The 27,111-nt window shown below is 48.2% G+C and overlaps 2 protein-coding genes across 6 annotated transcripts in view; both read right to left on the bottom strand.

Moving 5' to 3' along the window:
- Nucleotides 1-10,324, bottom strand: part of TBCD (tubulin folding cofactor D) — a 193,168-nt gene extending 182,844 nt beyond the window's left edge. For all 4 annotated transcript variants that reach the window (XM_063080806.1, XM_063080807.1, XM_063080808.1 and 1 more), the window contains exons 1-2: nucleotides 10,107-10,324; nucleotides 8,678-8,728 (exon numbers count right to left, since the gene is read on the bottom strand). In XM_063080806.1, coding sequence (XP_062936876.1) covers nucleotides 8,678-8,728; nucleotides 10,107-10,278 — 223 coding nt within the window. In that variant the 5' untranslated portion in view covers nucleotides 10,279-10,324. The remainder of the gene's footprint in view (nucleotides 1-8,677; nucleotides 8,729-10,106) is intronic.
- Nucleotides 10,325-11,329: 1,005 nt separating this feature from the next.
- Nucleotides 11,330-25,694, bottom strand: FN3K (fructosamine 3 kinase). Of its 2 annotated transcripts, none has more exons than XM_063080789.1 (6): nucleotides 25,536-25,694; nucleotides 23,594-23,745; nucleotides 20,256-20,347; nucleotides 19,767-19,870; nucleotides 12,509-12,631; nucleotides 11,330-11,705 (listed from the first exon to the last, which is right to left on the bottom strand). In XM_063080789.1, exons 1-6 carry the CDS (start codon nucleotides 25,674-25,676, stop codon nucleotides 11,367-11,369), a joined length of 951 nt encoding a protein of 316 aa, XP_062936859.1. In that variant the 5' UTR covers nucleotides 25,677-25,694; the 3' UTR covers nucleotides 11,330-11,366. The 2 variants fall into 2 exon arrangements, with proteins under 2 accessions (XP_062936859.1, XP_062936860.1); XM_063080790.1 differs by having other exon boundaries at nucleotides 19,767-19,849.
- Nucleotides 25,695-27,111: the final 1,417 nt, after the last annotated feature.

The raw sequence follows: 27,111 nt of genomic DNA, 5'->3' as shown, positions 1-27,111 counted from the left end.
TCAAGTACACATGAAGCATTCAACAAAACATATGCTGGGCCATAAGACTTAATACATGTAAAATAATTGCAATTCGCATCTAGGAAATGCAGAGTAAAACTACAATGAGGTACCATTAAACACCACTAAAATCAGAAAGACTGACAAGAGTAAGTGTGGAAGAGGATGCAGAGCAGCTAGAATTCTCAAACCCTGTTGGTAGAAACATAAAATGATACAATCTTTATGGAAACAGTACATACACTTACTGTACAACCCAGCAACTCCACTCTTTATTTACCCCAGAGAAATGAAAACATATGTCTACCCAAGACTTGTACATGAATGTTCACAGCAGCATTATTAATAATAGCCAAAAACTGGAGACAACTCTAATGTCCATCAACAGGTGAAAGGATAAACTGTGGTTTATCAACACAAAGGAAAAGGAATAAATCACTGATACACGCAGCAACAGGGATGAGTCTCAGAAATACTATTTTAACAAAAGAAGCCAGATGGTAAAGGACACATACTGAATGATTCTAGGACACATTAAAACCAATTGATACTAATATAAAGCAGATCAGTGGTTGCCCGGGGCCAGGGTGACAGGGGCTGACTTCAAAGGGACATAAGGTAACTACTTAGGGTGACAGAAATGTTCTGGATCTTGATAGTGGTGGGGTGCATACAATTATCAAAATTCAAACTATATTCTTAAATGGGTGCGTTTTATTGTAGGTAAATTATTCCTCGAGTTTATTTTAAAATTTTTTTAAAGAATGAAAAATATATAACCATGGATAAAAAGATCAAGTTAGTATTACTTACAAATTATGTAATTATTTACCTAATTAAAAAAATGAAAACCTACTGAAATATTTCATTACACAATGAACCTTGAAAACATGATGCAAAGTGAAAGAAGCCGGTCCAAAAGACCATATTATATGACTCCATTATATGAAATGGTGGGAATACACAAATTCAGAGAGACAGAAAATACTGAACAGTGGTTGCTAGGGACTGGGAGAAGAGGGGAAATGGAGTAACTGTTAATAGGTACAGGGTTTCTTTTGGGGGTGATGAAAATGCTGTTAGATTGTGGTGATGGCTGCACAACTGTGATACACAAAGAACACTGAAGTGTATACTTAAAGGAGTGAACTCTAGGGTATGTAAACTGCACCCCAAGAAAGTATTATTTTAATATGTGTATACGAATATATATTCTATTACAGTGTTGCCATTGACCAAATAAGCATACAAAACATATTTTTGCTGAACACCAGCAATAACCAGTTAGAGCACATAACAAAGATAGTTTCATAAGAGCAATAAAAAAACAAGACACACCTAGAAATAAATTTTAAAAAATGTTTTCAGGAATCTTCTAAAAAAAATTACCAAACTTTATTGAGGTACACAAGAAATCTGGAGAGACATAATACCATTTTCTTAGGTACAAAAATTAAATCTGTAAAGACATACCCCCTACATAAATTTGTGAATTTAACAGAATTCCAAAGATAGGGTTTGAGTGTGATAAAATAATTCTGAAGTTCATCTGCATAAGTGAAAAGGCTAGAAAATAGTCAAGAAAACAATAGAGTCAGATGCTAGACAAGATATATTATAAAGCAACTAACATAAAACAAAATGGCACAGAAAAAAAGAACATACAAATAGAGGAATAGAAAGTCTAAAAACCAAGGCTAATATATTTGAGTATTTAATACAGATTTAAAATGGCATTTCAAACAGGAAGAAGGGCTGCTGGATCATTCAATAAATGAGACTTACATAACTGATTAGGAAAAATAAGCTTTCTAAGCATTCTACCAAAGGGCCAAACACAAAGGAAGAGACTGATCATTTTGACAATCTAAATATTTTTAAATCTTCAGGAGATAAAATACACCACATGGCAATGGCCAATTAGTTCAGTTGATTAGAGCGCCACCTTGTAACACCAAGGTCAAGGGTTTGGTTCCCTTTGCCTGCCAGTCACCAAAAAAAAAGAAATACACCACTCATGTTAAAAGGAAAAAGCAAAAGCATGAAATTTGGAGAACATATGACAAAGGACCAGCAACTATGACCGTTGTTTCCTTTTTCTACAATAGACCTATTTTCCAGAAAATGATGTACTCTAAAAATCACTCAAGGCATTCTAAGCAGCTCACAGTAAGTGTTACTATTCCATGATCCACTATGGACAGGAGTTCTGGCAAGAATAAAGGCATAACTACAGGTCCAAGGTCATTACTTAAAGAGATGAAAATACTACCCTTCACCTCGAGCAGTTCCCACATCTGTTTCCTGTGGACCAGCACTCACAAATGGGAACTGATATGAAACCGAGACCTACAATGAGCTGTGGCCCAGGGAGCCCACTGCCCTACCACCCCATCCAGCACAGATAGCCTTTCAGCCAGACATCAGGGTAGTTTTCCCTTCAGCTGGCCCTCTCCCAGGGACACCCATCTTCAATCTCTCTCAGGAGGCCCGCAAGTTTCTCTAGGGGAGGGAAGACAAAGTTGATCCTAATGAATTATAGAGTCCAGAATTGAGGATTTTTTTTTTTTTTTTTTTTTTTTTGGTGACTGGTCAGCCAGTGAGCGCACCGGCCATCCCTATACAGGATCCGAACCTGCGGCCGCGGTGCTCCCAGTGCCACTGCGCTCCCAGCACCGCACTCTCCCGAGTGAGCCACGGGGCCGGCCCCAGAATTGAGGATTTTTAAACCACTTGTTTAAAAGAGCCTTTGAGAACTTGTAGATTTTTTCAACCTCTTCAGTATGACACAGATACAAAGCATGAGGGTCTGCAGTGGACTCTCTGGATTTAAATTTTGGCTAAAACACTTACTAGCTGTGTGCCATGGGGCAAGTTACTTAACCTCTCAACTGTACTTCAGTTTCCTGATCTGTAAAATGTAGTTAGTAATAACTGAGCTTCCACAGGTATTTTGAGGTTATTGTGATAATTAAATTAGTTGAGTGGTTAAAAAAAATCATTCAGAACAAGGCAAAAATATCAAGAGTGAATTGATATGGGAATTCCGATCAAGACGGTGGAATAGACTGTCCCCAGCATCACTCTCTCCCACAAATCAACAAATTTACAACTATAAAAATGTAACAAGCTGGGGTCACTGGAGCTCGGGGAAAGAGGAGGAGAGACCTACGGAGTTCATGAAGGGGGAGAAGCCACGATGAGAGAAAGAAAATACTGCCCGGAGTATCTCAGGCGGCGGCCGCTTTAAGGATGGAACTGCTGAGCGCATGGAGCAGGAGCGAGCAGGAGCCGGCAGGAGCCGGCAGGAGCCACAGCTGTGCCCTACAAATAGAGTTGCTTGGAGGCAGCAGGGGAGAAGAGGGCCTTGGTGGCCCCCAGGACAGCAAGATCACTAAAAGGGTTCCCGTGGACCCACGCAGGAGCAAGGAACCAGAACAGCTGAAAAAAGGGGAGCCATTCAGAGGCCGGTGAGTCACTGCAAGGGACCAGCACAGGGCCAGCCCCAGGGGAAGTGTTTGGAGCACAGGTGATGGGGGAGATGAGCCCACCGGGAGAACACTGGGACACAGCGAGGACAGCCAATCTGCCCCCCAATCGGCGCAGGACCACTCAGAGGAGATGGGTCAGGAATGCAGAATTGCATGGGGTGCAGTTTGATGAAGAGATTCAGATCCACATCAGAGTTTCTACACAACCCACATGCACCCAGTCTCTGGAGAGTCGGAAGTACCTATAAGGTCAACCATTAGGTCAACGATTAAACCCTAAGGTGCACAAAAAGTCTTCCCTAAAGAAACAGCAGCAAAACAGCAATTTAGCTCAACAACACAGCTTAAATACTGGTTCCCACAGGAAGTTCCCGTTTTAGAAGTAAGCAAAAGGCCGAGCCTGTGGCGCACTCGGTAGCGTGCTGCGCTAGGAGCGCGGCGACGCTCCCGCCGCGGGTTCGGATCCTATATAGGAATGACCGGTGCACTCACTGGCTGAGTGCCAGTCACGGGGGGAAAAAAAAAAAAAAAAAGAAGTAAGCAAAGGACAAAAATTAGTTCCAGCCCAGGCACACCACCAGCACGTTGGGGCCGCCAGGGAACCTGAGGCATGGATCTGGAGACTGGACCACCCTCCCACAACCACAAACACCGCCAGCACCTCAGGGCCCACCCAGGGACCTGAGGCTTTGAGCAGCAGACCGGACCCCACTCCCACATCCAGGCACACTGCCAGCACCTGAGGGCCCCACCTGGGGGCCTGAGGCATGGAGCCAGGGACCGGACACCCCCACCCACACCCAGGGACACAGCCAGCACCTGAGGGCCCCGCTCAACAACACAGCTCAGATACTGGTTCTCACAGGAAGTTCCCATTTTAGAAGTAAGCAAAGGACAAAAAATTAGTTCCAGCCCAGGCACACCACCAGCACATCAGGGCCACCAGGGAACCTGAGGCATGGAGCTGAGGACTGGACCACCCTCCCATAACCACAAACACCGCCAGCACCTGACAGCCCACACAGGGACCTGAGGCTTGCAGTGGCAGACTGGACCCCACTCCCACATCCAGGCACACTGCCAGCACCTGAGGGCCCCACCCGGGGGCCCAGGGCATCAAGCCAGGGACCAGACCCCCACTCCCACATCCAGGCACACCACCAGCACCTCAGGGCCCCACCCGAGGGCCTGGGGCATGGAGCCACCTGCCCACACCCAGGGATGTGGCCAGCATCTCAGGGCCCATGACATGGAGCTGGGGACCGGACACCCCTGCCCAGAACCAGGCACACCATCAGCACCAAGGAGCATGCCAAAAACATCACCTCCATGTGGGTGGCCCACCACAGCCACCACAGTAACCACGGCTGCAGCAAAAGTGGCTAGATATCACAACCACCACGCAGATGGTCCGCTAGCCACTGGAGTGCATTGACACAAGGAGAGTAACCAGCAGAGACCAAAGAAAAGAATACAATGTCTCTTTCCACAAAGCCCATTCCAGAGTGACAGAAGATGCATCTGCTCTATGATAATATTGGGGGACCTGAACACACCTTTCAGCACTGGACAGATCATCTAAGCAGCAAATCAACAGAGTAACCATTACTATTCAGAGGGAGAGAAGAAATCTAGGATTATCAGTGGTGGGAGGGGGGAGGGAGAAGGGGATAAGGAGAGATTGGAAAGGGACATACAGAATAAGTACAATTTGAAACCATATACATACTAGTAATATTGATTTGACCAACATATGTCAACACTGAATCCCAAAAATATGTATAAATTATGATTTAATAAAAATAAATAAATAAATAAATGAAAGAGTGAATGGATATGAATGGACAATTCACAAAGGAGAACTACCATGCAAATTTAACAATAAGTGTAAAAAGTAGTTCACCCTCACTAAAAAACAACAAAATGCAAACAACAAAAAAAGTTATACCTTTTTTCCCTTTGAAAGGCAACTTTATGTTACGTTGAGAAAGGTTTCAAAAATTCAAATCCAGTCTTGGCAAGGATATAAAGGAAAGGATACTTTCACAGACTACTGATGGAAATACGAAGGGTCTTCCAAAAGTTCACGGAAAAATTATTATGTTTTAATTCCACTTTTACACAAACTTTCTGAAGTATAAATTAAATTCAACATAAGTATCAAAGGCCCAGCACTTCCACATCCAGAATACTACTCTAACAAAATACTCAGACAACTGCACAACAATGTGGGTTAAGGATGTTTATTGGGCTACTTGCAAGACTGCAAAACTGGACACACACATCTGCCTCCCATTGCCCCTGGGAACCCAGAGAAATAAAAGCACCATTACAAAAAAGGGCAAAATCCTAAATAGTGGAAAGAATGCGAAGAGAATGGTTTTAAAGACTTCTGGGAGGAGGGCAGATGAGAGGGGTCAGCTCCAGATTAAACAAACAGAGAAGCCCACAGCATGAATGTCTCACTTGGACTCTACGCTCAGAGTTGGCAGGTGCAGTGGGGCCCAAAGCAGGAGGGGCCCCACACTCACGCTCACCTCTGTACACTAGCAAATGTTTAGGGTAAGTGAGGGCTTCTCTGGAGGGAGAAGGGAATGCCTAAGCAAAGGCCGCCTTCATTCTGCATCTGAAACATCCTCAATGAGAGAGAACACTCTCACCAACTCACTCAATCTCAAAGGAAATCTGCCCATTAATTCACCACACTGCCCTACACAGAACTGCCAACCAGAATCCCATTCGGGAAAAGTCCATCTGGCTAGCTCAGTTGGTTAGCATGTGGTGTTAGAACATAAAGGTCAAAGGTTCAGATCCAAAAAAAAAAAAGTCTATATGGAACCCTTCAATTTACAAAAAAAAAAGTAAAGGAGCCCATCCATATTTATTCGTCTTAAATATGGAAAGAACCAGCAATGTGAAAAGACCACATTAGCTGGCCGGTTAGATGAGCTGGTTACAGCATAGTGCTGATAACACCAATGTCCAGGATTCGATTACTATACCAGCCAGCCCCGCAAAGAAAACCCCAAATTATACGGTAAAGCTGATCCCACAGGAAAGAAGAGAATTTGGGGAACAGACAAGAACACAAGAACAGAAGACCAGAAAAGCAGACCTCTACCATTCACAGCAAATTAAACCATATGTTTAGCTCAGCTTCCCCCGAAGCCCCAGTACAACAGCCATAGAGAAATAAAGATATAAATCCAGGACAGAGAGAAAAAACAATAACCAAGAGACATCAACAGTGGCCAGGAAGCTAGAAGGCAGCAGAAAGGCTCACAGTGGCTGAGGAGCAGCACAGCCAAGCCCAGAGATCTGAAGCACCAGGGACAGCCAAGGGCAGAACACAGACAGGGTGGTCCACATAGCCCCTTCTCATCCTGGCAGAGACTAGAGATTTACTGCAGAGCAGAGAACTCCACAGCCACTAGCCACACTGGTTTTGTAAACTTAAAACAAATGAAATTTAAAAATCAGTTCCTCAGTCACACTAGCCATACTGCAAGTGCTCAAACAGCCATGTGGCTAGTGTCAACCTCACTAGACAGCACAGATCTAGAACGTTCACTGCACAAAACTCAACTAGACAGTACTGCTCTGGAGAGGGAAGCCCGAGAGGCTCAGAGGGGCAAGTCAGACTCGACCAACAGCCGAGCAGTGCCAACCAGAGAGGGAGTCAGAGGGGCTGGCTTCAGCATTCTGGACCAGGAGGCCCTCAGGACCCAACAGCCAGGCATGTGCCCCACAGGCAGGAAAACCCAGCCCACCTAACCACCTTGTACCACAATTTTGAAAAATACCAAACCAAGGACAAGAGCTCTTAGACAGCAGAAACAATTGTCAAAATAAATTTAAGGTCATCATCTTCTATGTGCAAAACAAAGAAACTGACAGAACAGCAATAAGAGAAAAGCAAAGGAGACCTTGGGATCACTCCCAGAAATTCAGCATCCAATTCACAGGCACAGCAGAAAGAGAAAGCAGAAGCAGAAAAATGATCAAAAACACAAGAGAAGCAAAGTCCTCTGTTCTGAAGGACTGTCTTTAGCCTAGAATTGTCTGGCTAATATTCAGCATGAGGGGGGAAAAAAGGCCTAGAGCAAGTCATATCCTCATGAAAACTCAGGTCCTAGAAACTTTCCAGGGAAAAAAAAGGCTCCTGAAAAAGAAAACCCTCCGACATAGGTTTGGTAATACTGGACACAGGAATACAATGGAACCATACCTTCCATCTCCACCCAGCCAGGCTATCAACCAATTATGAAAATGAGTTTGTTCTGCCTGAGACAGATGAGAGCTCAAAAAGCTCTCCTTCTACAAAACCTGCTACCTGAAGGGGAAAAAAAAAAGCACTCACAGCACCCACCCACTTTTCAAGAGGCACATGTGTGCACACTAAAAGGTCACCCTTAGTCCTCACACCCAGGTTTCAACACCCAATAAGGCAGACAGTGCTCACTGCCCTGTTTTACCCGGGAGGAAACTAAGGCACAGAGCAGCTCAATGACTGAGTGGTGGAGCTGGGACGTGGTCCCAGGTGGTCTGGCCCCAGGCACATGCACCTAGCCCCAACTCATGCTGTGTCTCAATTGAGTTACCATTAATACCTTCCTCCTTCCCAAGTTCATGCCAGGAGCATGTGTTACTTTTGTAGGTAGAAAAATAAAAAATTTTAATCCGTATGAAACAGGTCAAAAATAAAGAAAATAATGAGAAACAAAAAAATCACTTCCCTTATACTAAAGAAAGAATCCAAGCCTCAGTGTATCCACCTCTAAAGTGGAGATGACCAGAGATGCTCTTTTTATCTGCTGTGAGGATTAAACGGTGACCCATGCAAAGTAGTTGGCCCTATGGGACTATTATCAAAAAGCAACAAGTGCCCAGATGTAAAAAGATTAAAACACACAGATGAGCAAAAGATTTGTTCTTTAAATAGCAGTGAGGAAGAAAGTAGCTCCAACACATCTTCCTATACTGACATCTAGAACTCAAGCAACTACCACAGGTCAGTTAAAACCAACCGGCCACACCCTGCAAGTAAATAAGACAGGGGCATATCCTGGCACTTTATCCTGACTCCTTCTGCTGGCAAAACACACACAAATGTGCTAGCACCATACACCAAGGCCTTCGTGGTCATCTGTAATTGAACAAACAAAATAATCAGCTTCTGTTCTTACCAAGGTGTGGGTCCAACAGGTGAGGCTGTTCCTGGTATTTGTCCATTATTACTAAAAATAAAAACAACATGACAATTAATCATCACTAAACCAAATATGCACGTGAGCCTCCGAAATCTTTCTTTTTTCCCCTAACTTCCCCAGGATATTTCCTCCTCTTCCCCAGCCCATGCAGCTCCAGGAGCACACCTCCTCTGTCGCTGACAGATGCCATACAAGCTACCAAGGGTGAGCGCCCACCTGCCTCCAGACTCCTGAGGGTTGCGTGGCGTGGCCTCCTGCTCTTTGCTTTCCGGACACACCTTCCTCTTGGGTCCACTTCTCCCACCTCCTCTGAACCCTTCCTCCATTTAACAGGGTCTCCTCCTCGTCTATTCACTCTACTCTGCCTGCGTTTCCCCTGCTGGGAGCCAAGCTCAGTGCTCCCCTTGTCAAACACACGCCCCTTCCACGAATTTCATGCTCCACTGCCAAACATACCAGGCACTGTGCCCTTCCCCACCGTCGCCAACTCTTCAAATCCATGATGTCACGACCTCTTTGGCCCCAGGCCACCTGCCGTCTACTCCTACCAGCAGCTGAAACTACTTCCAGTCCGACCAACCTCTTTACCTGTATAGTTCTCACCTGCCACACACCTCCAGATATATTTGACCACACTGGCCACTTCCCAGGATGAGGGGTCCCTGGATACTCACCTCACCCTCAGAACACTTCCGTGCAGGAGCTACTGTTAACACTAACCCCAGTTCGCAGCTGAGAAAGCTGAGACAGGGCAATCTAGTAAATAGCCAGGATTCAAACCCAAAGCCTACACTCTTCGCACTGGGCCCACCACCGTGCCTCCTTCCTAAAATAAGAGCGCTGTCAATGCAAAGCAAGGATGACAAATTCATGTAAAGACTTCTTTAGCTAAAAGGATTCACCAAAACGGTTTTACTGAATTTCAAAATCCTACGTAACTATCTAACAACGAGATCCTAAGGACTTGTTTGAAAACTACCCCTCATAGAAAACCGTAAGGCTCTGCCTACACTTGCGGAATTTAGACTAACCAAGCAACCTAGTAGGCGCGTTATCCACGAGCCTGCAGGGCCTGCGGAGGCAGCCACCTGACCCACGTGTGCGCGGCCGCGTCAACAGCTCTAGGGGCGTTCCCAGGATGGAGCCCCTTCCCCGCCCAGGCAGCCTTTATCTGCAGGGGGCGTGCGCTCCGCTTCCCCGCTCCCCTCGCCGGCCGCCTATCCACGCAGCTGTCTCACAGGCCCGCGCCGGGCTGCTGCTCAGGACGGGCGGCCGCGGCCCCCGCCCCGCAGCAGCCCCCACCCAGCAGCCGCCGCCCCGCAGCGGCCACAGCCCCTGCAGCCACCGCCCTGCAGCCCCCCGCACCATCCCTCCGCCCCCGCAGCCTCCCCTCAGCCGCACGCACCGCGGAACCTCTGCTCCACCACCTCCCGGGCCGCGAGGTCGCCGTGCACCGCCCGCAGGCGGCCCAGCAGCGCGCGGCTCTCCGCGCTCTCGCCGAAGGCTTCCAGGGCGGTTCCGCAGGCGGGAGCCTCGTCTTCGGCACCGCCTGCAGACGACCCATCGCGCAGCTCCATGATAGATGAAGGAGGACGGCTCACGGATGAAGGCTGAGGAGACGTAGGTGCGCGCCCGGCAGCAACCGATGCTGGCCCCGCCCCGCGACCTCCGACCCTGCTAGCAGCCTCCGCTACGGAGCGCGCTAGCCGCCAAAATAGCCCGCGCGGAGAAGTTGCCGCGCTCGGGAGAGCGCAGGCGCGCGCGGAGCACGAGCTGAAGAACGCGCTGGAACGCGCCGCCGACCTGACGGGGCCGAAGCTGCGGAAGCCCGGCGGAGAGGGGGCGGAGTCTGAGCCCGGGGCGGGAGCAGGGCCTGGGGGCGGGGCTTGAGCTGGGGGTGGGGTGGGGTCCGGACGCGTCGGAGTGGCGCAGGAGGGGTGGGCGGGATCGGCGAGTGGGAGGGGCCTGGGGTGGAGGGCGGGGGGAGGCCGGGTGCGTGAGAGGGGGTGGGGTCCGGGCGCGGGGACGGGGCCTAGGGCGCGGGGACGGGGCCTAGGGCGCGGGGACGGGGCCTAGGGCGAGGGGAGGGGCGCGGGGGAGGAGCCCGGGTGCGTGGGGGGGGCCGGACGGGGGGGCCGAGAAGGGTGTGGGGGCCGAGTGCGGGGGAGGGGCGGGGGCGGTGTCTGGAGGCGTGGGGGGGCCCGGGGGCGGAAGCGGGTCTCCGAAGATCCTGCAGCGGTGGCAGCCCCGACGCCGCCGGCACGCTGATCTCGCCGGCTGACAGTGTCGCGCAGGGCAGGGCCGGGCAGAGGCCGCAGCCCAAATGCCGGGTCGCCCAGGACGGGGGCCTTTCCTCGCATTTGCCGCGCGAAGGCCCCAGCGGTGCCGCTCGTGGGGCGCACCGTCGTGGTCTCCAACTCGTTCCGAGTCCGTGGGGACCGTGGCGCCACCTCCAGTCTCAGCCAAGCCTAGGCCCGCGCGAAGGCCCGGGGAACCGTCACGGGAGCGGCCAGAGTCCCCACCCCCAAGGCACCCGTCACGAGCAGGGCGGCCGGTGGGCTCCTGCCAGCGGTCTGCCCCCGGGGGCTGCGGCGCAGGGACACGGAGACACGCGGGCGCGACCCTGAGGACTGCGGCTTTATTGTCCCCGAGGCCACCGCGGGCGCTACTGCAGGAGCTGCCTCATGGCTCGCAGCGACGGGCCCCGGTACTCCCGTCCGAAGTGGTTCCAGTGGTTCAGGTAGTTGAAGAGCTGGTAGAGCAGCAGCCGCCCCTCGAAGCCCGGCGCCTTGGGGACCTTCCGGTGGTAGGCGCTGAAGAAAGACCGGGGAAAGCCCCCGAACATGGAGGCGATCGCCAGCTCGAACTCAGAGTGGCCGTAGAAGGAAGCCGGGTCGTACACGAGGGGCCCCGCATCGTCCTCGGCCACGTTTCCCGACCACAGGTCCCCGTGGAGCAGGGCGGGGACGATCTGCAGGTCGCGGAACAGACCCGGGATCTTCACCTGGGAAGGTAAGGACCGCACAGTCACCGCAGGGCTCTGGGGGCCGCGTCCCGTCGCGCGTCCGGCCCGTGTCTGGCGGACCCAGAGACAGTCCAGGGGAGGCAACCGTGAAACTCGGCACCTGCTGCTAGTTGAAGCCCAGAAGTTCCACAGTGCTGGTGACTTCCATTCGGTAAGGGACCGCAGGGGCTAAAGTCTTACGGTCCTGTAGAACATGAGTGTGAACTGGCTGTGCCCCTACCGGGGCAAACTCGCCCCCATTCTCCTGTTTCCCTGCACATATATATCTGCACCTCTTTTGTATCCTGCTAGTTACTACATTAACGAGTTATGTAAAATTTCTTTGCTCACCCTGGACTGATATACGAATTCTGTTAACATTTTGACAGTTGTTTGCAAACCAGTCACTGTGGGGCATCTGCTGCCCACGTCATCACTAAGGAGTGAGCCCCCTGTGCTTTGGCAGAGGAGGAGGGACAAGAGTGGAGCAGGTTACTAGTGATCAGAAAATGGTGAGTTCTACCCTTTACAAACCAGGCGCCTCTGTTTCACGTGAGGAAAGTCTGAGGTTAAATACCAGGTGACCCAGCGGATGACAGGTGCACTCAGGAGCCAGGTTCCTGGCTCAGTTCCTGCCCCGCTTTGGATTCCCTGTCAGGCCAACAGTCGGGCACTAATGTGTCCACAACTTGACCAGCTTAGGGTTTCCTACCCTGACTCAGTTCCACCAGAGAACCCCACGCACATGTGGTGGGCTTGTGAGAGGACAGCCTCTTTCCCAGAGAAGTAACCTCTCTGCCCACCTGTAGCCTTGACCAGAGTTCTCGAACCTCTCGGTCAGCGTAGTCCTTCTCGACGAGGTCCAGCTGTGCTTGGAGCCGGTACCGGGTGAAAAAGGTTGGCCAGTCGTCCTGCCACTCATTCACCTGAACAAGAGAAAACGTGCTGCGACCATGAGCCACGGGACAGTTCTGCAAAGAACCCACATAAACCCCAGAAAAACCACTGCAGCAAATCCTATAGCTAGTAAGCCAACCAAGAAGGCAAGGAGATATAAAATAGTTAATCCAAAAGAAGGCAGATGGAGGGGAAGGGAACAGAGAACAGACGTGACAGGTCTAGTAGGGAGGATTGATCTGGCTCTCCACACAGATGTAATATGAGGACGCAGCGAGAAAGTGACCATCCTGCAAGCCAGAGAGCGGCCCTCACTGGAAACCACATGGGCCAGCACCTTGATCTTGGACTTGCAGCCTCCAGAACTGTGAGAGATACATTTCTGTTGTTTAAGCCCCCTACTCCATGGTATCTCGTATGGCAGCCCCAGCAGACTGAGACATAGCCCGACATTTCAATCCCTCTTAATAATAGAACAAGTAGGCAGAAAAACAGTAAGTATATAGAAGATTTCAACACTACTATCATCTAAATAGAATGGACTGGCACTTATAGAAAAGTCTACCCAACAAGAGCCTTATATTCTTTTCAAGTGCACATGGGTCATTTACCAAGATAGATCATATTCTGGACCATAAATCTCAATAATTGAAAAGATTAAGTCATACAAAGTGTATTCTCTGACGACAATGAAACTAAATGAGAAATCAACACACAAATCTCTGGGAAATCCCCAAATGTTTGAAACGAAATAACACACTTCTGAATCCCATGGTTCAGGAAGAAATCTAAAAGGAAATTAGTATATTGAATTGAATAAAAATGAAAACACAGCTTATAATTTGTGGGATGTTGCTAAAGCAGTACTTAGGGGGAAATTTATAGCACTAAATGTCTGTATCAGGAAAGATCTCAAACTGCTGACCTCAGCTTCTGCCTCAAGCAACTAGGAAAAGAAGAGCACATTAAACCTAATGCGAGCAGAAAAAAGTGAAATAATAAAGATCTAAGCCAAAACCAGTGAAACAGAAAAGAGAAAAAATAGAGAAATCCAATGTACAAAAAGCTTGTTCTTATGACCAACGTCATGTGTTCAGATCCCCATACAGGCCAGCCATCAAAAAAAAAAAAAAAGCCTGTTCTAGCCAGATTGATCAGGTGAGAAATGGGAAAGACATATTACCAATACCAGGAATGAGAAAGGTAACATCGATGCAGATTCTATAGATAGTGAAAGAATGATAAGAAAATGTTTTAAAAACCTTATGCCAAGAGATTTAACAACTCAGATCAAAGTGACAAATTCCTTGAAAGATACTACCAAAGCTCAGCCAAAAAGAAATAGATAGCCTGAATAACCCTATAAATTGAATCTGTAGTTAAAAACTTTCCCACAAAGAAAATTCCAGACCCTCACCAAGGTCAAGGGTTTCAATCCCTATACTGGCTAGCCACCAAAAAGAAAAAGAAAATTCCAGACCCAGATGGCTGCTCTGGTGAATTCTAACATTTAAGGCAAAAATACCAATTTTACATAAACTCTTCCAGAAAATAGAAGAGATGGAATACATCCCAACTCATTCTATGAGGCCACCATCATTCTTATACTACAACCAGACAAAGTCAAGTAAACTACAAATGAATATCCTTCATAAATATAAATGCATACATTCTAAACACAACTTTAGCAAATAGAATCCAACAATATATAAGGATAATACATCACGATCAGGTGTGGTTGGTTTAATATTCAAAAAGCAATCGATGTAATTAACCATATTAACAAACTAAGAAAAATATAATCATCTCAAAAGATACAGCAAAAGCATTTGACAAAAGCCAACGTCCATTTCTCAGAAAGCTCTGAGAAAACTAGGAATAGAAGGGAACTTTTCAATCTCAAAAAGAACATCTAAAAAAAATGTACAGCCAACCTCACACTTAATGGTGAAAGACTAAATGCTTCCCCCCTAAGATCAGGAAAAAGCCAAGGATGTCCACACTCACCAGTTCTACTGAACATTGTGCTGGAGGTGCAAAGCAAAAAAGAAAAAAGGGAAAAAAACTAAATGCATTCAGATTGAAAAGAAAGAAGTAAAACTGCCTTTATTCATAATAAACAAGATTGTCTATGTAAAAAATCTGATGGAATCTTAAAAAAAAAAGCTACCAGAACTAATGAGTAAAGTTAGCAAGATTGCAGGATATAAGATCAATATACAAAAATCAATTTTTAAAAATTAATTGTGTTTCTATATACTAGCCAGAAAAAATTCTAAAATTTTAAATTTAAAAAAGTCATTTTAATAATATCAAAAAATATGAAACAGGGCTGCCAGTTAGCTCAGTTGGTTAGAGCGTGGTGCTATAACACCAAGGTCAAGGGTTCAGATGCCCACACCCACCAGCCGCCAAAAAAAATAAGGAATAAGGATAAATTTGACCAAAGACGTGAAAAGACCTGTCCACAGAAAACTTCAAAACATTGCAGAGAGAAATTAAAGAAGACTTAAATAAATGGTGAGACATAACATGCTCACATACCAAAAGTCTCAATATTATTGTTTGTTTGGTGGCTGGCCAGTTGGGAAAAAGTCTCAATATTATTAAGATGTCATTTCTCCACAAATTGATATATTTCAGTACAATTCCAATAAAATCCCAGCATGATTTTTCTTTTTAATAGAAATTGACATGCTGACTCTAAAATTCATATAGAAATGGAAAGGTCTTAGAATAGCTGAAACAACTTTGAAAAAGAAAAAAATTTTGAGGACTCACCTATCCTGATTTCAAGACTTATTACAAGACTACAGTAGTCAATACAGTGTGATATTGGCATGAACACAGACAAATAGAGCAATGGAACAAAACACAGGCCCAGGCACAGAGCTACGCGTGTACAGAGAACTGCTTTTTGCAAGAGGCACAAAGGCACCTCGGTAAGGAGAGCACAGTCTTATCAACCAGTGGTGCTGAAACAACTGGCTATCCACACGTAAAAACTGAACTTCAATGTACACCTTGTACCATACACAAAAACACACTTAGAATGGATCGTAGACCAAAATGTAAAACAAAACCATCAAACTTCTATAAGTAAATGTAGGAGAAAATCCTTGTGACCTTAGCATAGACAAAGACTTCTTAGACACAATACCAAAACACAGTTCATAAACTGACAAATTGGACTTCATCAAAATTTAAAACTTCTAGGGCTGGCCAGTTAGCTCAGTTGGTTGGAGCATGATGTTACAACACCAAGGTCAAGGGTTCAGATCCCCATGTTAGGCAGCTACAAAAAAAAAAAAAAAAACATTAAACTTCTGCTCTTTGAAAGACTTTCAAGAGAAGAATAAATAAACAACAGACTAGGAGAAAATACGTGCACATCACATCTCTGGTGGAGGACTTATCTGAAGAACTCTGAAAACTCAATAATAAGAAAACCTATTCATAAAATGTGGAAACTATCTGAAGAGATGATTCAGTGAAGAAGATATATAGTTGGCAAATATGCACATGAATAGATGCTCCGCATTATTAGACATCATCGAAATGCAAAATAGAAATCAGTGAGATTCCTCTTCAAACCCACCAGAACAGCTATAATTTAAAAAACAGAAAATACCACGTGTTGGAAAGGATATGGAGGAACTGGAACTCTCCTACACTGTTGGTGGGAAGGTAAAATGGTGCAGCCACTTTGAAAAAGAGTTGGGCAATTTCTTAAAAAGTTAAGTATAAACCTACCGTGTGACCCAGTCATTCCTCTCTTAGGTATCTGCCCAAGATAAATGATAGCTTTGTCCACGCAAAGACTTGTACACAAAGCCTCACAGCAGCTTTATCTGTAAAAGCAAAAACTGGAAACAGCCCAGATGTCTATCAACAGCAAAGGCATAGAGAGACTGCAGTTTGTCCACACAATGATATGGACTTTTTGACACATGCAACATAGATGAATATCACAGATGAATATCAAAAGAATTTTTTACATGAATATCAGAATAATTATGCTGAATGAAAGAAGCCAGACAAAAAAAGAGTACATACCATATGATTCTATTTATATTAAATTCCACAGAATGCAAAGTAATCTGCAGTGACAGAAAGCAGATCAGTGGTTGTCCAGGAGCAGGGAAGTGGGGGAGGGAGAGGTTACAGAAGGGCACGATGAAACTTTTGGGGCGATCAATTGACTCATTATCTTGATTGTGTAAAGTGGTTCACGGGTGTGCGCTTACGCTGAAACTTACCAAATTGTATACTTTAAATAGGTACAGGTTATGTGAATTATGCCTCAGTAGAGGAAAATACAAAGCTTATTTTATGCAAAGCGTTACTTTGCGAAACCCCTTTGGGCAGGACCTTTCTGGTGAGTACCCGCCCCAGTGACAGACCAGATTTCCCTGTACAGTGGTCCTTACCATCGAGACTCTACCTACACGTGGGCACTGTGGCAGCTTGGCCTCTGAGTTCACCCCCAGTGCTGGGTGCACCTTGAGAGCAGGACGGGAAGGCCCCCTCCCCACAGCCTGACTGTAGGGACCCGGCACAGAGGTGCACCAAGCAGCCTCCCACCTGCCTGCCCAGGCTCCCAGTGTCTGAGTCCTGCCTTCCTTCTGGAAGATGATCAGATCATAAAAGATAGAGATTTAGTGCTGGGAGCAGGAGTCCTACAGTGGCAAGCTCAGTCCCACCCCCTGGACGGAGGGGCCATGACCCCCAAACCCACCGATGTGGCCTTCCCCTGAGCTAACAAGGGTGGGTTCACCTGGGTGCACAGCTGGTTCTCAGGACGGAGCCTCACCTTGACAGGGGCAGGGTCGTGTAATGGTTAGGGCCCACTGTGAAGCCAGGCTGTGGGGCAGATGCTGTCTCCTGCACTTACTAGCTGCATGTCTCAGGATTGTTACCTGGCCCCTCTGTGCGGCAATTTCCTCATCTATAAAATGGATCGATGACCTTACCCACTGTGGCATCTGGGTGAGTTTAGTCAGATGAAGCACTCAGCGTTGCCCACCAATGGCTGCAGCATCACCACCACCCCCACCAAGGACCTGCTCAGCTCTCCCAAGGGGGAGTAGGAAGCCTCTGGAACGTGGGACTGTGCCGAGGCACTACATGCAGGACACTCTTGTCATAGCTCAAAGGAGGTGGGCGAGGTGTCCTCCCAGGTCCCTCGTCCCTTCCTGGCCAGGCTGCAGCTGATCTGAGTTGGTTTCTTGATCCGGAGTCTGAAGGGGCACTCAGACCACCTGTGTTCCTAACAGATCAACCCCTCTCTCACCTGCTTCACACACTGGGGTTCTGCTTAAGAATTCAGTTCTCCACTCTTGAATATTTGAAAAGTCACTATACTAGTTCCACCAAGTCTTTGGAGACTCCCCACTACCTGCAGTCCTTAAACTCAACATCTAATGCAGGACAACAAGCCACACCCAGCCATGCTTGCCTAGGACGACTAAGCATGTGCTGGTCACCAGCTCCAGACCGATGTGTAACTCCAGATGTGCTGGCTTTGGCTGATATTTAGGGGGTCTCGACAAGCCTGGTAAACCACCACATGAGTTCTAGGGACCCCAGACATGAGGGCTGCCTATTGGCTGGGATCTCTAAATCTGTCTTGGGCCTCATACGGATCTTGTCCCGAGTGACCTCCAGCTGGGAGAACTGCCCTCCACTCCACACCAGGGACAGCTTGGCTACTGTCCACAGGGACCCAGCTAGTCAGGACAGGCATTAACGAGGAGATGGATGTGAGAGTATTCCCCCTTCAGGAAGCAATGATTTTAAACAGGACTGACTCTTATGTCATAAGCACTGTGTCCCTAATAACAGCAAAATACTGACCAGAAATGGTTTCTTCAGGCACAGGGCACTTGGGCTGTGCAGGAAGACAAGCGTTCTTCAGAACTTCATAGGTTTCATAAATGGTGATTCAAGAAGCCCTAGTGTTATTCATCCATAAAAAAGAATGGATATGGGCCGACCCCGTGGCTCACTCGGGAGAGTTCAGCGCTGGGAGCGCAGCAGTGCTCCCGCCACGGGTTCGGATCCTATATAGGGATGGCCAGTTCGCTCACTGGCTGAGCGTGGTCACACACACAAAAAAAAAGAATGGATAAACAAAATGTGTTATATCCATACAGCAGAATCGAGGTTATTTCAAAAAGTTCATGGAAAAATCGAATTAAAAGATCAGACGAATCTAGAAAAAAATTTTTTTAATTAAATAAATAAAATTTTAAAAGATAATATGAATCTTTCCACAAACTTTTGAAGACCCCTTGTATACTGCAGCCATAAAGAATGCAGCACTGACCCATGCTACCACATGGATGACACTGAAAACACTGTGCTCTATGAAAGAAACCAGACACAAAAGGCGACATATCGTATGATTCCATTTATATGAAATGTCCAGAACAGGCAGATCCACAGAGACAGGAAGTGGATTCGTGGTTGCCAGAGACTGGGGGGTGGGGGGTTGGAGAGTGACTGCTGAAGGATGCTGTTTATAGAAATGTTCTGGAATTAGATAGTGATGATGCCTGCACGACAGTGTGACTATACTAAAATTAAATTATACACGTTAAAACGGTAGATTTTATGTTATGTGAGTTATATCTCAATTGTATCTCAATGAGTGATATTTTTAAGAGGCCCTAGGAGAGGGGCTGAGCAACCAGGGCTTAATCCCGGGTCTTGCAAGCTGTCCCACCCCCACTCTTGTCAGCTTCTCACATTCGTGGGGCACCCTCCTACAACACAACCTTTGCACTCGCTGTTCCTTCTGCTTGGAATGCTGTTCCACCCGCCCTACCAGGTCCCGTTCCCTCTGGGCTCAGCTCAGTGAACCTCTACGTCTGTTCTCCCCTTCCCAGGGATCACAACTTTCACGCTGCTTTCAGAAATCACATGGTCAGGGCTGGCCAATTAGCTCAGCCGGTTAGAGTGTGGTGTTATAACATCAAGGTAAAGGGTTTGGATCCCCATACCAGCCAGCCACAGGAAAAAGAAAAAAAAAAGAAATCAGGTGGTCAGTCTTGCCGGTGACTGGGGGACTGACACTGTTACATATAAGGGGTCAGTGACCAGCACTGGGGCATTGGGGAACAGTCATCAGCTAAGCACAAACATTCCCACCCAAGCACTCACCTGTGGGATGAAGCCGCAGCACGTCACCGTGTGGAAGCCGAACTTGGTCACATACTGGGGCTCACCACCTTCAGCCCTCTGGCCTGTCGACAGAGATACTTGGCCTGAAAGAGCTGCATGTCTTTCTCTTAAACGCCAAACTTCAGCAAAGCATCAGTACAAGTGTGGGCTGCACTGGAAGATGGGCGGTCTGAGAATGTACTATATACAGTAGCAATTAATCAACATATAGATCTGCCAGGACGCTCCTACCTCAAGCACAGTGGACAGCAGAACTGGGTATAAAAGGGGTCATAAGTCAATTCTACTAGCTCATCAGCTCCATCAAAATTCTTATTTAATAATCTCATTTTCATAATGCAGTATAAAGGGAGATAGTATGCGATTCAACTTATTATTAAAATGCCACCAAGATGCACCATGAGTACCAATCTAGGGTAGATGGCCAGATGCAACTGGGTAAAGTACACAAAAGTGATCTGAACGCACCCACTGTGTTCTCCCCCTCCTTCATCTTCTCACTGAGCTTCTGGTTGTAAAGGTGCAAATCTGCCATCTGGTCTCCAAGTTTGGATGCTTGACTGAGAAAAGAAGAAATGTAACCGATTAAAATAGCAAACAAGAAATAACAACACTGCCCAGTATGTTCCATTTTGAGAAATGTTTTAAAAACCTTGCTATGATTTGAATGTCCCCTCCAAAACTCTTGTTGAAGCTTAATCCTCAATGTGGCAGTGTTGAGGGGTGGGGCCTTTTTGAGGTGACCGGATCATGAGGGCTTTGCCCTCATCGATAGATTAGCCCATTTGTGGATTAGTGGACTATCATGGGGGTGCAACTGGTGGCTATCTAAGAAGAGGAAGAGAGACCTGAACCAGCACACTCTTGCCCTTTTGCCACGTGATGCCCTTTGCCACTTCAGGACTCTGCAGACTTCCCACCAAGAAGAAGGCTCTCACCAGATGCTGAGGCATACCCTTGGGTTTTCCAGCCTCCAGAATTGAAAGAAATAAAATTTCTTTATAAATTACCCAGTTTTAAGTATTCTGTAATAAGTGACAAAATGGACTAAGACAGATAACTGGTATCTAGAAATGGGGTGTTGCTGATAACAAATACCTGAATATGTGAAAGCAGCTTTGGACTGGGTAATGGACAGAGGCTGGAACAATTTGGAGGAGTAGGCTATAAAAAGCCTAGGTTCTGATGAGGGCTCAGAAGGAAAAGAGACTAGGTAAAGTTTGAAACTTCTAAAAACCGGTGAAGTGGTCATGACCAGACTGTTGATAGAAACATGGACAGTAAAGTCCATTCTGACAAGGTCTCAGGCAGAAATGAGGAAAAAGGTATTGGAACCTGGAGTAAAGGTCATTCTTGCTATAGGGTGGCAAATAATTTGGCTGTACTGTGTCCATGTCTGAGAGCTTTGTGGAATGTAGAACTTAAGAGAAATGAATTAAAATATTTGGTAAAAGAAATATCCAAGCAGCAAAGCATTCAGGCTGCTTTATGCCTACTTTAACTGCTTACATTAAGCTGCAAGAGGAAAAAAATTACTTAAAGATGGAATTTATAATCAAAAAAGAAGAAGAAGGTAAAATTTGGAAAATTCATAGCCCGCCCATGTAAGGAGTAAAAAGGTGTGTGTAAGAGAGAATGCCAAGGTTGCTGTGGAGCTACTGGGTGCTAAAGAGATTAGCACTGATAAAAGAAAGCCAGGTGTTTATGCATCAGGACATTGGCAAAAAGGCCCAAAGGCATTTCAGAAATCTTCAAGGCTATCCATCCTATCACAGGCCCAGAAGCCTTGGAAGACAGAATGACTTGGAGGGACAGGCCAGGGCATACTCTATGGACTTGCTGCCCAGGGCCACACAGGGATACTGTTCCCCGCATCTCAGCTACTTAGGCTGCCAGCTGTAGCTCAAGCAGCCCCAGGTGCAGCTCGTGCCACTGGTCTGGATGACAAAGGCTGTAAACCTTGGCAGCATTCACATGGTGCTAATTCTGCAGGCTTGCAGAATGCAAGAGCTACAGAGGCATAGTGGCCTCCACCAAGATTTCAAAGGACAGATAGGAAAGTATGCAAGCCCAGGAAGAGATCTGTCACAGGAGCAGAGCCACTGTAGAGAGCCCCTACTAGGGCAATGCTGAGCAGAAACATGGGATCAGAACTGCCATAGAGAGTCCCCACCAGGGTCATGCCTAATAGAGCTGTGGGAGCAGAACAATCACAAGATCCCAGAATTCTAGAGCTCCACCAGGGTCATGCCTAATAGAGCTGTGGGAGCAGAACAATCACAAGATCCCAGAATTCTAGAGCTACCAGCATGCAATGCCAGCCTGAGAGAGCAAAAGCGTGGGCTGAGCCTAGGAAAGCTGTGAGGATAGGGCTGCCTGAGTCCTTGGGGGCCCAACTCCCATACCAGTGTGCAGAGTAGTCTGGGCACAGAGTCAAAGGCGATTCTAGAGTCTTAAGACTTAATGTCTACCCTCCTGGGTGTTGGACTTGCTTGGTGCCTGTTACCACTTTATTTTGGCCTATTTCTCCCTTTTGCAATGGGAATGTGTACCCTGTGCCTGTCTCCCCATTGTATTTTGGAAGTAGATAACTTGTTTTGATTTCACAGACTCACAGATGAGACTTTGGACTTTGGACTTTTAAGTTGGTGCTGGAACAAGTTAAGGCTTTGGGGCTATGGTGATGAGATGAGTGCATTTGTATGTGAAAAGGACAAGAGTTTTGTAGGGGGCCAAGGGTGAAATGCTATGATTTGAATGTTTGTCCCCTCCAAAGGTCATGTTGAAACTTAACCCCAACATGGCAGTGCTGAGAGGTGGGTCCTTTAGGAGTTGATTGGATTGTGAGGTCTCTGCCCTCATGAATAAATTAACCCATTTGTAGATTAATAGATTACTGGGTTAGTGGATTAATGGGCTGTCATGGGAGTGGAACTGGTGGCTATACAAGGGGAAGAGAGAGACCTTAGTAGCATGCTAGCATGCTCTTGCCCTCTTGCCATGTGAAGTTCTGTGCCACCCTGGGACTCTGTAGAGATTCCCCACCAGGAAAAAGGCCCTTACCAGATGCCAAGCCATGCCCTTGGACTTCCCAGCCTCTAGAATTGTAAGGAATAAATTTCATTTCTTTCTAAATTACTCGATTCCAGGTATTTTGTTGTAAGAAACAGAAAACAGACTAAGACAAACCTTAAAAACTACTCTCCATTTTTAAAAAAGTAAAATATGATTGCCAAGCAACGACCCTTTCCCAAAACCAAAATAGTATAAAATCACCAAGAGGCAGGTGAATTCCAACAGGAATCTTAGGAGGTACCAGGAATGAAGGGACAAAGGCCCAAAACGTAATGTTAGGTGAAAAATCAGCCCCCAGTTGTGGTAAAAACAAACGTAAATCACATATAGGAAAAAGACTGGGATGATAATTATATGCCAAAATGTTAACAGTGGCCATTCCTTGCTGATGGAGTTATGGTGGCTTTATGACTTCTCTACACAAGTTTGTATTTTCTACAGTTTATACAATAAATATGTATGGCTTTAAATTTTTTAGAGAAAAATTCGGCCAGCTGCCAAAAAAAAAAAAAAAGAAAGGTAGGATGGCATTCTTGTCCCTGCCTCTGGTAACTGGGCAGAGACGTGGGCAGCTAGGCAAGAGCCTGCTCCGTTTCCGTTTTCCTCTCTGTGTCTCTGGCTCTATTTCTGTCTCCCTCTGTCTTCTCTCTCTGTCTGTGTCTCTGTGTGTGTCTGTTTGTCTCTCTCTCAGACACACACACACACACACACACGCCCACACATGTACTCACCTGCTCAAGCTCCTCATCTTCAAATGCTCCATCACAAAGGCAGCCCCACCACCTGGCAGGTCTATCACCTTAATGGGCCGTGGTGCACGCACCAGGCCAGTGCTCCGGAGGGCCTCCAGGCTTGCCATCTCCCCCTCAAACATCTGCCGGGCCTGTGTCCAGAACACCACTGTGAGTCTCATCAGGTCCGCAAGCTCCAGTACCATGCCGGCCCGGCTGTGTGACTCGCAGCCCTTGACAGAGCCTCCACATGGGAATGTGAGCCCCCAGGACTTCCGGCTACTGAAAACCAGCGAGGGAGCAAGGCATTCACCCCTCAGAGAGTGGGGTGCAAAGTGGCCCCTTCAGATATGAAGGGGTTGCAGAGATGACGCTGATCCTGGGGCTTGGGAGCTTTGGAGCAGGGCAGGATGCTGTCACCCAACAGCAAGCCTTTGCTGTGAGAGATGAGGAAGCACAGGCCACATGGGGGTACCCAAGGGTGCTGGAGGTGCCCGGGAGGCATGGGGCTGCAGGGCAGGAGCAAGCTAATCGAGGGTCCAGGGCTGGGGCTGAGTCCCCTCCAGGTTAGCTGCCTTCCTGGATCCCTCTTGGGGTGGAGCAGCTGTGAGCGGCCACAGCGAATGGGGCCAAGGCATTAGTGGAAGTGACTTTAGCACACACCCAGGGCAGGGAAGGAGGGGATGGGAGGTCAGCCGCCTGGCCTCAAGACCAGGGTCCATCACCCAACCAACCCCACAAAGCCTCCATGGGGTCTAAGGGCTTTCCTATTTCCAAAAATATCCCACAAATATCCCCATTTTAAATTAGATGAACTCTCATCTTATGTACGCTACACCTCACTTAAAGGCATGTGTTTATTAACGTGGCTTGTGAATACTTCTGCCTATAGAATTGCAGGTTTAAAAAAATTAAACCTCGTGAATGAGACCAAAGCATCTATCACCACACAAGAAAAGAACTCCACCCAAGGGGAGTACCCAATGAGAAAACAAGGCACGGCATCCCCCCAATGGCTGACTTGCTGGAATCACGGAGTAGGACATCTGGCAACCTCCAGTCCTGCTCCCAGGGTGAACCCCCAAACATACGGGGCAGAGAACACCTGGGTTTCAGCCTGCTTACGTCTGAAGGGGCCTCAACTGCTCTCGTGCACTGTCAGAGCACCTCCTGTGTGCAGGCAGTTTCGAGAGGGAAAGGTGGGGTGTCAACCTGCAGGAGCTTTCAGGGACCAGCTGCGAAGGTTCCAGGGCATGAAGCTCAACCAAGAACGGCTTCCTGGTGGGAGGGATCGTCACCCTGAGGGACTATGCAGAGGATGCAGACGACCTCAGCACCATCCCCAGGAAGGTGGTGCTGCTGGAGGGGACTGGAGGGGTCACTCTGGGATTCTCTCGCACACCAACCACGGTGGCACCCGGGGCAGGGGAGTGCCAGGCTCTGCCTGTCCTAGCTGCCTGCTCTTTGGGCCTGAGGCTTTCTCCATTTGAAAGTGTTACCATCTTCCACACACTCATGGACAGAAATATTTTAAGCAGGCCACAGAGACCAGGGCTGAGCACAAGCACAGCTGTAAGGAGGGAAGGCCTTGGGGTGCCTCGCAAGGACCCGGCCATCTCCCTCCCTTCCCACCTGTTTAGGAGGACCCTAGACTGAGCCTGGGGGAGTGGCAGAAGCCTCCCAGGACCCCAAGCGTCACCTCCCCGCACGCTTGATGGGTAGAAAAATTAAAACAACTTAAAAAGCCTGTGCGTGGAGGCAGAAGCAGGGGGAATTTGTCGTGCAGTGACCACAAACACCTCAGGCCACAGGAGAATGCTGACCTGGGCTCGCTCTGCAGGTGGCAGCTCCCCAGGGCCGCAGGCTGACCCCACCGGGCGGCGCCACCGGGCCCTGGAAACGGCAGCCCCCCTTCCCCCGGGCCCCGCGCAGGGGTCCGCACCTGCGTCCTGCGGTTGACCTTGACGAACACGGGGCCCGCGTCCGTGTCGTAGGCGTGGCCCTCGCTGATGCAGCCGGGCCCGGGGCGCCCGAAGGCCCGGAGGGTGGCGGTTCGCAGCTCGGCGCGCAGCAGCGGCTCCATGGCGCGCCTCCCCGCAGGGACGGCGACCGGCTGGGCGCCAGCGAGACCGCGCCCCAAGCCACGCCCGCCCCGCGGGGCGCCGTCCCCGCCGCACCCGTAGTGACGCGGCTTTGCTCAGGGCCAGGTGCCCAGCAGAGATAGAGGCTGCTCCGGGGCTCTGATGCCCGGTCACAGAGAAAAAGCCGTCTTCGGAAGGGAGGTGCGTCAGGACGCGCACGTGCCCGGGTTCACACACGCGTGCACGCGCACACACGCGCACACACGTGCAGAGGCGCACCGTCTGTGCTGAAGTCGTCTAAAGTGAGTTTGGGGACCAGGTCCTAGGGGCTGTCTGCCCCCACCCTCCACCCATCTCTTTAACCCATGAAGCCCATCCCCCAGTCTGTGACAACTTTTTATTCAGCTCATGGTGAGTTTCCTTTACAAAATAAGAAAGGTCTTAGGAAGAGAGATTTGTGGTTAATAATACAATTTATTGAGCTTTTACTATGTGCTAGGGCCTCACTGAAATGTCAGCCGAGCCTCACAACCATCCTGTGAAGGGGTCCTGCCATTAGCTCCCACCTTCCAGAAGAGGAAACTGGGGTGCAGAGAGACTGAGTACTCACCCAGGGTCCCAGCCCTGGGAGGTGGCAGAGATTTGAAAGTATCTTTCTGACTTTAGACCCCGTGGTCTCAACCCGCCGGTCTCAAACAGAAACCAACTGGCAGCAGAATTCCCAGAAGGTCCGGAGCAGGACAGGGCCCCGCATTCCTAAAATTCATCCCAGGAAGCCCACGCACACTTGGCCGACCGCAGTGTTTTCCTCCTGGGCCTCCCAGTGGCCAATCCTGCCGCTCTGTTCCTCCATCAAACACCCACCTAGGTTGGAAACATCTCCAAGCCTAAAGCCGTTTGATCAGATCAACATCTGTGTGAGATTTTTTTTTTTTTTTTTTTTTTTAAAAGATGACCAGTAAGGGGATCTTAACCCTTGACTTGGTGTTGTCAGCACCACGCTCACCCAATGAGCCAACCGGTCATCCCTATATGGAATCCGAACCCGTGGCCTTGGTGTTATCAGCACCGCACTCTCCGGAGTGAGCCACAGGCCGGCCCCCATCTGTGTGAGATTTTAATCAAGAAATCTGATTTGCTGGAACCTCAATGATTGTCTTTTCCTACAGAGACTCAGGGTCCTGCTGTTGACAATGGTAGCCGGACTCAGAGGGGTCTCTGCAGTCCTGCTGGCCTGTCCCCTGCTCAGACCTGGGGCTGGGGTCACCTGGAGGCTCTTTAACTCGTGCATCTGGTACCTAGGCCAAAGTGAGTGGAACCTGGCCCAGCAGTCACTGAGAAGCAGGACACATCCATATGGCCTCTCAATGTGGTATGAGCTTCCCTGAGCATGGAGGCTGGATCCCAAGCGAGCAGCCCAAGAGCCAGGGTTCCAGG

This window comes from Cynocephalus volans, chromosome 16 (assembly GCF_027409185.1).
Source record: "Cynocephalus volans isolate mCynVol1 chromosome 16, mCynVol1.pri, whole genome shotgun sequence".
In the NCBI taxonomy this organism is placed as follows: Eukaryota; Metazoa; Chordata; class Mammalia; order Dermoptera; family Cynocephalidae; genus Cynocephalus; species Cynocephalus volans.
This window is presented reverse-complemented; position numbering and strand designations above follow the sequence as displayed.